General features: G+C 30.2%; 1 protein-coding gene across 3 annotated transcripts in view; it reads left to right on the top strand.

Moving 5' to 3' along the window:
• The window catches only part of LOC143084479 (trafficking protein particle complex subunit 13-like), an 83,299-nt gene extending 71,849 nt beyond the window's left edge, over positions 1–11,450 (top strand). For all 3 annotated transcript variants that reach the window (XM_076260820.1, XM_076260819.1, XM_076260821.1), the window contains 5 exons: positions 4,424–4,554; positions 6,834–7,035; positions 9,562–9,662; positions 10,298–10,451; positions 10,885–11,450. In XM_076260820.1, coding sequence (XP_076116935.1) covers positions 4,424–4,554; positions 6,834–7,035; positions 9,562–9,662; positions 10,298–10,451; positions 10,885–10,983 — 687 coding nt within the window. In that variant the 3' untranslated portion in view covers positions 10,984–11,450. The remainder of the gene's footprint in view (positions 1–4,423; positions 4,555–6,833; positions 7,036–9,561; positions 9,663–10,297; positions 10,452–10,884) is intronic.
• The last annotated feature ends 813 nt before the right edge of the window (positions 11,451–12,263 follow it).

Below are 12,263 nucleotides of genomic sequence, written 5' to 3'. Positions count from 1 at the left end.
CTGTGAAATATAGCTGTTTTCGTAACTTCCCAATTATTGGTTTCTAAACAAAACTCATAAGACAGAACTGATCGCTTCTTAGAAAGTCAACATATCAAGTCATCTGTAATATTATTTTTGGCATCCACATAAAAAAATCGTATTGCTGAACAGAAATTGAATCGAAATATTGATCATCATAAATGTTGCATTTTCTTTGTTAGATATTTGTATTTTTATGTCTATGAGGATGTTATGAAAGCATGGTTATTTTCATTGCATGTTAGATCCTTGAATCATCTTATTTCTTCTAGTAATTTCATACGTTCAGTCTACCATAAAATTTCACAATATTGGTTATATCTTTTGATGAGTGGTTATGTCAAATATTGAAACATTTCTTTTTGTTTATTCATGAAGCAATTTCAGATTTATTCATCTAAGTACACAATTGGTCAATGATAATGAATTGTTAGGTAAATATTAGTTGAAGGCCATACATATTGGAAAAGAGTCTGAAGTCCTTGGGTATTTCTTATAACTAGTCAAAAGTTTACATGAGTTGCTGAAATTGAGATCCCTATAGCTTTTGATTGGCAAAACATCCTAATTATATATTTCAAGAAGACATGCATTAAATGTTAACAAAATATCAACCCAGCAATACAAGTTATGGAAAATAAATGTCATTCTACATATATTGTTATAAGTGGTCATTATAAGGTACAGCTCCTGTCTTGCATGTGTGGTATTTGTATAACATTTTGAAGAACGTTAGATTACCAAAGCAGCTGAAGATTCCACAGGTTATCAAGTTTTTATCTTCCCCGGCTTTTTTAGGCCAGCATTAGTTAATTATTGCTATTTCTTTGTTCCCTTACACAACATTCCAATTTGTACATTTCATTGAATTTTTTTACATCACAATGCAAAAATCTACAGTCACAATGTCCTATCTCCTTTTTACCCCGTAAATGACCTCATCTCAACTTGTTTATCCATAAAAAGAAATTTAGAATTACTGTTTACATTACCATGTTGTAATACTGGTCCTTGTGGTCTATGTCGCTTATCTACATTGATCAATCGCTCGTCATACATGAGGTAAAAGTTTAACCCTGCTAATGGTGGGATAAGGCTTTCAAGTTGTCTCCTCTATCAATAAAAACTTGCAACCATGATAAAACCATAGTGCAGAAAGAGGCATTTGATACCAAGAAATAAACTTACATACATGTTAAAATTGATATATGCAGCTTGTCATTTTTGAAATCTGGTAGATAGCTGCCTTGTTGACAATCATACCACATCTCCTTATTTATAAATAAAGAGGTCTAAACAAGTTAAGCAATTTCAAGTCTATAGATGAAGTTTCTTAAAATATCTCCTGTTTCAACTGCAAAAGATAGAATCAACTGTAAAAATAGAGATATTTTCTTGTCTTTGGGACTATTTATAGCAATAGTTTATTTACTATCTTGTCAATTTATTTGAAAGTTTTTAAACAAAAAGTCCATTCCACACTAAGGCAAAACCTATAAAACATTTAGAATTCCAAGTTAATACTACATTAAAAAAAAAACAGGTCCATTTAACATTGAAACAATATAGTTATTAGTCCATTAAAACAATGGGTCCATAAACCTGTAAAACAGAATGGTTATTAAACATTTGAACAGCAGGTTCATTATAGATTAAAATAATAGGGTCCTATAATATTAAAACAACAAGTTCCTAACATTAAAACATAAGGTTTGGTAAATATTGAAACAACAGTTTCATTACACATTATTACAGATTGATTTATCATTTTCAAACAGATTCATTAAACTTTTACAACAAGTTCATTAAACATTAAAACAACAGGTTCTTTAAACATAAAATCAACTGGTGTATTAAATATTTTTACATTAGTATTGGCAATTTTTTTAAACAATAATAGCATTGAACATGAAAACAACAGGTCGATTTTTAGATATTAAAACAACAAAAGTTATTCCTAGAGGATAGTTTAAGGGTTCAAATTCATACCATTTTTGCTCATATTCTTACATATGATATAATGATCAGAAACAAAAAAATAGAATAAAAAAATCATTTCCACAATTTACTTTCCCTATTTCTCCTCTCAGTCCTTTGTGATATATTATTATGCTCTAACCAACATACCCAGTAGCATGTTTGTATGATTAAGTCATTACATGGGAATACTTATATATTGTTTATTGACACATATGTGACCTGATGTTGGGTGATGGGTATTTTGCATGTATGTATCTATATTTATGTATGTTGTATATAGCTAAGACTACAGCACTATAGACCATCTGGGATTTATAATCTCAATTGACATAAATTCTTGACTGTTGTTATCTGAATTCGTGACTGGGTGACAAAGTTCGGCTTTAGTCTAGACCAAACGATTGTTCTATCAAAATTTTGTTTATTAGATAATATTTATTCCTTAATTATTGTTCTTTTAGTGATATACTTGACTGTCATATTTTACATAATATGTCTGTAGTTTTAAGTATTATTGACAATTTTTAACAGTTGTTCAGCAATGATATATCCTCACAAAAACAAAGTAAATCAATTTATAAATTTACATATTGCCATAAAGAACGTATACTTTTATCAATGATTTCAAGAATTGCTGATAGTTGCTGTTCATGGCCTTTTAACGTTTTGCTGAGATTTTAAAAGTTCAACAGAGATTTTCACCTATCTTTGGAATTTCATTTTAAAATTAACAGATTGAAGGGAGAAAATATATAATAAAAGTCAAGAGATGACAATTTTGCATTTGCATTATGGTATGGATGTTTCATCATGGCAAATTGTCTTTGTTGTTTATAATAGTTGTTTATCAAAATGATTTTTCCACAATTACTTTGACAACTGGATTACAGAAGACTGATCCTTCAGTAATTTGAATAACAGGTTGCAAAGCTCTATAACACCCTAACTGCTTATCTTTTGCAGTGTAACAGAAAAAAACATCAAATTATCACCACCATTGTTATTGTTAACAGTTAGCAGTTTTTTCTTTTTTGTACTTGCCTAATAAATATGATTAAGGGAACTCCAATGAAACACATGGTTCATTTATAAATTTTAGAGCTATTTTTGATAGCAAAGCTTAATTGTTGCTTTCATAACCAGAAAAATGTGCTTTACATAGCCAGTGTGCCTATTGAATACAAAATAATGCTTTGCGTTTAAATTCTAGAAATGAATTCTTAAAATTCTTTGCGGTTAATATGATCAATTTGATATTATGTTTTCCTCTATGCACCTGACACTATGTACTGTGCTCTGTATCTTTCTATAGACTAAAGTCATTAGGTAGTCTTGTACTTTATCAATATTTACCAATTAGTTTCATTATCCGACATACCAGAAAACAAAGCAAGATAATTGGTGATGTGAAACGCTGTCTTTACTACACCGAATATTTTTGTGGTTGCATAATGATGGAATAAAAAAGTGCCAATTATTTCCAAGCAAGAAAAAAACCCACATTGTTCATCGATTATTATACAGCTATAGACAAAAAAATTGACAGAAATATGTTATACTCATCAAGTGCAGTTTTTTATGGAAGGATATTGTGATATGGTTTATAAATCTAGTCTCTGTAATGTAAAATAGTGTTAAATGGGTTTTAATATAATTGACTTTGCTCCAAGAAGGTTAAAATTATTTCCTGTATAATAAATAATCGTATTACAATTTTCATCACCCAATCTTTTGATGAAGACAATAGTGCATTGTTAATTAAAAGATTGTTTTTTCAGTAGGAAATTAAAAAATATATATTGCTTTTAGCAAAGTTTGCTTTGGAATAACCACTAGGAACATTGTGCACAACATTATGAATGTTAGCTTTATCGTATACAGTAGATAAAATAAGGTTTAAGTTGATACAAAAAGCTTGTAAAAGGTGGGCAATAGCTATTGCTGTCTGTCAGTATGTTCACAGCAGAGGCTATATATATGGTCAACTATTTTCTTGCCAGTAGTCAGCTTTCTTAACAAAAGATGGTGGATGTTGTATTAAAAGTAGGTAGAGCTAAGATGAGATACCAGAACATGTTTCACATAAGTTTTCTTTAACAAATAACAATGTTTTCAAATACTTTTGGTATAATTTGAATAGAATTACATCTGCAAGTAAACATAGTTAATTGTGTTATTGGAATCTCTCGTAATATTTGGAAGGATTTACATAAGTTTAAAACAAATATCAAAAAAGCATAAGATTGCAGAGAATCACTGCCAAGCCATTTTCTGTACCTTAACATAGAAAAATTACCAGTGTTCTTGTAAAACCTTATCTATTAAACCAACATATGCACATAATAATATAAGTAAGAATTAAACTCATAGAATTGATAAGGAATTTTAATATTTTAATTGCTATTTTTTTATATTTTGACAGTCTGATGAGGTGTTTTTAGAGGCTCAGATTCAGAATATAACACCAAACCCAGTCTACATGGAGCGGGTTACCTTAGATCCTTCTGCACAGTATAATGCTGAGGAACTCAACACATTGGACGGAAAAGAAGTGTATGTCATTTATTCCCCAAATTTTATTTTTTTTCAGACATAAAAATCAATTCAACCTGATCAGCAGAGTAAAACTTGAGACAATAGGTCCTTTAAATTGTTGTTACAGTGACTTGACTGTTAGTGTTGCTCTCCACCAATTGCAACTCATTCAAAATTTTGACTAAATTGCAATTTGTTTTATAAAATCAAATTGTTCAACTGGTCAGAAATTTGAACCAACTGCTGTAGAAAACCACAGCCAAGTCATGAAAGTGCAAGGTGATAAAATAAAACATACTTACAATCCTATAAGACTTTAACTCCACTTTAACGATGTTGTGACAAAATTAGTTTATCAGTTTGTATAGTTATATTATATTCATTTCCATGCTGAAGGGGAACTGTTTATTTTGAATTGCTATTAAATTGTCCAAGCTAAGCTTTCATATAGTTTTTCTTTCTAAAAGTATTCTATATTTATAAGAATCAGACATTATGTGAATTAAAACATTTCATATTCAGTAAAATATGTGTAAAATTGCAATACATGTTTGTAGGAAGTTTCCATGGGGGAGATAATAACTTTTCTTTCAAAAAGTCTTTATTCAAAAGAATAATATTTTAGGTTATCTCCCCTGAAAACTTATCAATAGCATATTGTTATTTCACACATATTTTACTGAATATATGATGTTTCATTTAAAATGATATCTGATTCTTAGGAGTACATACTTAAGCATGATATATGTTTGAGTAAAGCTCATGATAAGATTTGAAAATTACAAATTTGGGCAAATTTTGCTGAGTTTGATGTCCTTATGCCAATAGGTAAGACAAATTCAAAAATATAGGTACAGATGTCTGACTGACTTATCCCTGGTGAATGTATAATACATATTTTATTTTCTAATTCAAGGTTCTTTTCATACCCTCTTCTATGTTAGTGCATATGTTGATCTATCAGCAAAAGAAATCACACGATATATTGTTTGAGATGGTTTTGAGTACAAAGTAGAAAATGTGGTACATAGTGTTACCACCTGTTTTGTGGTTATTGCTCAAATGTCTCTCTTACATACTATAAGTACTATTTTGGTTATAATTAAAGAGACTTTTATTGGTCAGTCAAAAAGGAATTTCTTTTATAATTGTTTTATTTTCTAAAAGGCTAATTATGGAGAGTCTTATTGCCTTGAACTTGCCATATTTTCTAACAAGTGCAGTTTTGATATAATAAGCATTAAAATTCTTTCATGGTAGGGTGTTTCTAATTATCAAATTAGTTGGGTGTTAATAACTATGTCATGATAATTAATTTTATGACATAGCACTGACTTCACTTCAAAGTTCTGTTATTTAGTATGCCATATTTAGATACCTTTATCTAGAAGCTGTAACATGTGTTTGTATATTTCTTGTAAGATTCTGTGTTGCTGTTGTTATTTTCATTGACTAATAGTAATTGCTGGGATAGGGTTAGGTTAAATTGGTTCATTCACATGGTGCAATGGTAAAACAGATCTTCAGCAAATTCTTTGAAATTAGTTTTGTTCCCAGAGAAACAGACTGGTCTAAAAAATATAGTTCATTCATACATTCTGTGTTGTATCTGCTTTAGCATTTGTATGCACTAGATCTTTACCAACACAGAAATTAACAATAAAAGGTCACTGTATGGCCATTAACAATGAGCAAAGAACATACCGCAAAGATTATCAAAGTTGAGATGCAGATAAAATTTGACAATTAATGTCAGAGCCTCATGATCTAAAACACCCCCCCCCCCTTCTCCCCCTCTCCCCCCTGCTTCTAGTCTCTCCATTATGCCTAAAAGTTTGCTTGTTAAATTCATAAAAAGACTGGACCATATTATAAATTAAATTTCCCATGATAATCTTAAACGTAACTGAAAGTTTTATTTTTGTCCTTTAAAATATGTTTTGTGAAAATATAAGAACCTTTTGCAGTTTTGAGCAAAAACTAAAAAAGATAAAATGAACATGGTCTGATTATCATCCTGTAAAATTAAAGTACAAGAAAAAATTTCCCAGCATGCAAGGGAATCATTTGTCACATTTTATTACTGATTTTCATTTAACAAATAGCTTCTGGGTTTTACTGTCATCCAGCAGATAAATTTCCTTTCAGTAATAGATATGTCCTTAGAAATCTCATTGTTATTAGGTACTGTCTAAATCCACAAGGACTGAATGTGGTCGACACTTCTGTTCTAGCAAACCATTCAGTAGTTTATTCCCAAGTTATCTGATGTGTTATACTAGTGTTTATGATTTCAGACCAGATATGGTGTTCGGTAAAGTAAATTATTTGAATGCCATGGACACCAGACAGTATTTATATTGTCTGACACCTAAACCAGAAGTAATCAAAGAACTGAAAGTGCTAAAAGGTGTGACAAATATTGGTAAATTAGATATTGTATGGAAAACTAATATGGGAGAGAGAGGAAGATTACAGACTAGTCAGTTACAGAGAGTGGTAGGTCTCAAAATATCAGTATAGATAATTGCATTTTAGTATATAATAAAAATGTTGACCTTATTTTACTGAATTGATATTTTCAGCTTCTGTATAGGTTATAACAGTTTATGAAATTAGTAAAATAGTTTCAACCTTTTTGTACTGAAGAAGACTGGGCACTTTTCTCTAATACTTTGGTTAAGAGTTTAAGATTTAAGTAAAACTGTTTATTACCTTATTGTACTGAAGGGGATAATGATATAGGTAAATTGGTTTTACAACACCTTTAATGCCCAGGTCAAAGCTGAGGAAGCATTTAGTTTACCCTTGCCTTTCTGTCCATCTGTCATTATGTCCTGAAATTGGTTTTTGTTCTCTAACATGTCTTACTTCAGTTTCCCTTGACCAAATGTTATAAATTTAAACACAAAGCTAATATTACATTCGTACAACAAAACAAACATCAAGTTCAAATTTGGGTGGTTTCTTTTTTATCTTTCCTGAGTTATGCCCCTTTATAAATGGAAAAATTGCTGAAATTTTGATGTTTCCATTCTATTACTTTAGTTTGTTTCAAACAAATATGATGGAAGTTATACACATTGCAAATGCCATAAAACACAGATCAAGTTCAAATTTGGTGGCGTCACTTTTACTGTTCTCGAGTTATGCCCCTTTATAAATTGAAAAAATGCTTGGTTTTTCGTATCCATTATCTTATGTTAGTGTGCCTTAACCAAATGTTATGAAACTTATACATAATGATTATTACGATAAAACACATATCAAGTGTGTTTCTTTTACAGTTATCTAGTTATGTCTTTATAACTTTTTTTGCAAACAGGGGCATCGTCTGTGTCCTATGGGCATTTTCTCCATTGATTTAGTTAAGGGGACTCCAACCTTTCACTAATATGTAGGTAATAGTTTAGGATATAAGTAAAAAAGTTTACAACCTTACTGTACTGGACTTTGCAATTTTTGCTAAAATTTAGGTTAAGAGTTAGAAAATAAGTTTTAAAAACAGTTTATTACTTATTTTACTGAAGAGGACTCAGCATCTTACACTAATATTTTGATGAAGGGTTAAGGATATAAGTTAAATAATAGTTTATGACCTGATTGCACTGATGTGACTAAAGACACCTTCCAATAATATTTAGGTTTAGGGTTTAGGCTATTTTAGGGATTGGTTGGTAAAGATCAGCATAAGAATATGTTTAAGAGTAAGATTAAGGGCAAGCAATAATGTATTTACAATGAAGCCAAATTTGGTCTGGGCCTCAAGAAAAAGACTAACCAAATTCTTTCGGCAGTATTTTTATGTCCCATTTATGGGCATTATGTTATCTTAGGTTTTCTGTTCTGTGCGTCTGTTCGTCCATCTGTCTGTCCTGCTTCATGTTAAAGTTTTCATGTTAATTTTTTTGGTCGAGGTAGTTTTTGATGAAGTTAAAGTCCAATTAATTTGAAACTTAGTTCACATGTTCTCTATGATATGATCTTTCTAATTTTAATGCCAAATAAGAGACTTTACTCCATTTTCACAGTCCACTGGACATAGACATGTACTATGGACACATTCTCATTGATTAAGTTTCAGAAAGATAATAAACTCCTGGGAAAAGCCTTGAAAAAAAGAAAAAATGTCAAATTTGTTGATTAATCTGTATAACTAATGTGATTTAGATATACAAAAATGATATTATTTGTTTTCTGAGTATTTATGGTCAATACTTGTTGTTAAGACCATGGGAATGTCAAGTTTTATCCTTGAGAAGTTATGAGATTGTTCCAGAAGAAAGGAACTGTGATTGATAACAAGCAAAATTCCAATAATTGAACAGATATCATAAAAAATCTTTAATGAGATAAGGATGCCTTTTGAACAAAACCAATAGTTATAACAGGAACCAATATAGGACAAAGAACGAACTCATAAAAATGTTTTTTTAATGATTGATCTATGTAATGCCATCTTTTATCAACTTATTGTGTAATCTGGTGGAATTTATATTAATGAAACAGGTTATTAATAAGAAAAAAATGTTATTTGAGCAATTAATATTGAAACATATTTGCATAAATATAAACAAAGCTATCAATTTGGAATGTTTTGAATTTCTAGATTTTTGTTTCGTTTGTCAACTTTTAAATTTTAACAAGGAAGATGTTTTAATGATTATCAGGAAGAGATTTGCAGAGGAACCTGTTCTTTTATATTTTGCCTTCCTTAAAAAAAGTAACTTTAAATTTAATGTTAATATTATTTTCCATTCTTTAAAAATGGACTTGCTTAGAAGAAGTTCAGTGCTGGCTTTATACAGTATAGTAAAGTCGAGGAGGTGGAAAAGGTAGATACTTAATTTATGTAATCAACTCCCATACTTTTCCACCCAGATCCCTGAAATTTCACATCATATGACATCGGCCAGTAATTCTGCAAATGCATGTAATCGTTGCCTCTAAATATTAGTCTTGTCTTCAACATAAATCATTAGGCTGAACTTGTATATCAATGATGAAATATTTTCTTTTTTTTAGGCTCCAGGCTACGGTGATATAAGAGTTACAGTTGAAAAGGTTCCTGATACAGTATTGTTAGAAAATACATTTGAAGTTGTGTGTCGAATAACAAACTGCTGGTAATATATATGATGCTCAAACATATCTTCAGTGTCACAGTAAGGGTCAAACTTAAACTAAAACTCTTGAATTGACCTTTTGTTTCTTCTATCATGTCTGTTTATTACCAGGCCTGCAACTTCTGTCGTAAAAATCTTGACATAGGAATAGTGTTCTGTTGGAGGCAGCGTTATGAGACTTCCTTAAAGCAAATTATATAGAATGTAGAAAGAAGACCTTCATACTTTGTATATAGATGCTTTATGTAATGAAGTTTCTGTATGTCATATGCCCATTGTCCTAGACCACATTTTCATAGTTTATTGACTACTTGAAAAAAAGTAAAGATTTTGAGTTTTCTTATTTTCTTTCTTATTATGTGTAATCAGATAATTAGATTTGGTACACGAATACCTTGCAAGGTACTTCATATAAGCATTCTTAACTGTGTCATGTGTTTTTACATCCATGACCATCAAATTACTGTTTTAAACTCAGTGTTGGGGGGGGGGGGGGGAGTCATTTTGGAAATTGCATGATTTCTTGAATCAATATGCAAAGTTTCCTTATAACAAATGTACAAGATAAGTGAAACAAGTTCCTAGGGCTAGTTATTCACATAATTTATTTTTAATTATAATTTATGTATTTTTAGTGAGAGAACAATGGATTTGACATTAGTACTACAGAACAATCAGAGTACTGGTGTGGTGTGGGTTGGTATATCTGGTAGACAGCTGGGAAAGTTACCTCCTAATGAAAATATGGACCTAAAATTAAATGTCATAGCAACCATTCCAGGTCTACAGGTACATTGGATAAATCTTAAGGGGGAAATGGTGAAATAAGTATCCAAATAAAATATGGTGTTAAGTATATATATCAATGAAACAGCAACTCAGTGACAGAAAAAAAGAGGAACTTATCATTTTATTTGGCACAGATATAAGTTTAGCTTTTATTTCGAAGTTTCTTTTATGAATGATGGCTTTGTATTTATTGCTTAAAATGGCTTTGTAGAAGCAACTTTTCTAATGAGACAAATTTTTAGTATAATGTTTTTAAATTGTGGAGTTGGACAAATCACTTCCTGGTTAGAAAAAAAATAAAACATTTTCAATAAAAAATAAAAGTACAATATTTGACTTGCATGTTACTTTCAAAGGTTTACAAAAGATAACATAAATGGTCATCTTTCTTGGTACTTCATATGATAAAGTATCCAATATTTTCTATTTTCAGACAATTTCAGGATTGCGGTTAACAGACAATTTCCTGAAAAGAACTTATGAACATGATGAACTAGCTCAAGTTTTCATTTATAATGATTCAAATGTATGATAGAATTGACAATGTGATAATATATAGAAGGACCAATTATATTGAAAATCTCATGGACTGAGCTGTCCAATATCCATGTGACTTTTAGGAACTTTATGTTGTGAAGATGTCTGTGATAATCGTTGTAATTAATTGGCAACTTTTACATAGTGAAATGAACATATGTGGATATATTTTACATTTAGTTTTTGTCATTTGACGTAGAGCTTCAGAAACAAGATATGAATGAACAGGAATTTTTGTTAAGTTTTCTAAATCTCCTGGTTGCATACTTGTAATGTGATACTTATGCCAAAATGAAAGTCGTTCATATAACTTCACTTCCATATCTAAGATCATTTCTTAACACAACTGATTTCTTATGAACAGTTTTATAGGATTCATATTTAAAAAAAAAAATATTTGACTTTCCACAAGACATGTAGTTCAGAAATCACTTGAGATAAGATATTTTCTATTATCATCTTGTGTTGCAGCATCTTCATAAAAAAAAGGTGGTTAAAGGTGTTATAAGATATTTGTAAGAATTGTTAAGTAAATGTAGAAATAAGCCATTGTTACCTAGTAGTATCATTATCATCATTACACATTGTTGTAATATACAAAACATCTAATGATGCAAATTGATTTTAAGTTATACTCAAAATGAGTAGTTTCTCTTTTAACATTTTTTGTAAAATGAGTCACAGCAGTTAAATAATTAAATAACCAATGTTCAATCATGTATTATATTATTAATGTTGTTTATAATAATATTATACCATAACTTCTAGATGCTAAAGAGAAGACGTTCTTTCCTATTTTTCTGTAGGTAAATAAATTGACTTCAGGGACGTTTCCAGCCGTCTTAAAAAGGCAAAAAAGGGGGGGTTCCAACTCCCAGACCCCCCCCCCCCCCCCTGGATCCCCCAATGGACTTTTTCATAAAAATATGTTTGGTTTGTTTTCCATGTAATATTAAAGGGAAAATTCACGATTTTTTACTTATGGTTTAAATATGTTCATTATGACATAATATAATATATTCACAAAGTTTTATCGCTATATGTGCAGTAATAAAGGAGAAATTCAATAATTAATGAAAAAATATCAACTACTTCCTGTAGGTCGTGACGTTTTCTCCTGATTTTTGCATGCCGGGATTTAAAATACAATCATTAAAAGTCTTGGTTTTTAATCATATTTAAACGTAATCGTAAGCGCGCCGATGACTTATGCTTTATCTAAAAACCATCCGATAATAAGAAGATAAAACGCACAGACGTTCAATTGTACTCATT

The sequence above is a fragment of the Mytilus galloprovincialis genome, chromosome 1, assembly GCF_965363235.1.
Source record: "Mytilus galloprovincialis chromosome 1, xbMytGall1.hap1.1, whole genome shotgun sequence".
NCBI lineage: Eukaryota > Metazoa > Mollusca > Bivalvia > Mytilida > Mytilidae > Mytilus > Mytilus galloprovincialis.
The sequence above is the reverse complement of the archived record's forward strand: the minus strand, read 5'-3'. Positions and strand labels throughout refer to the sequence as shown.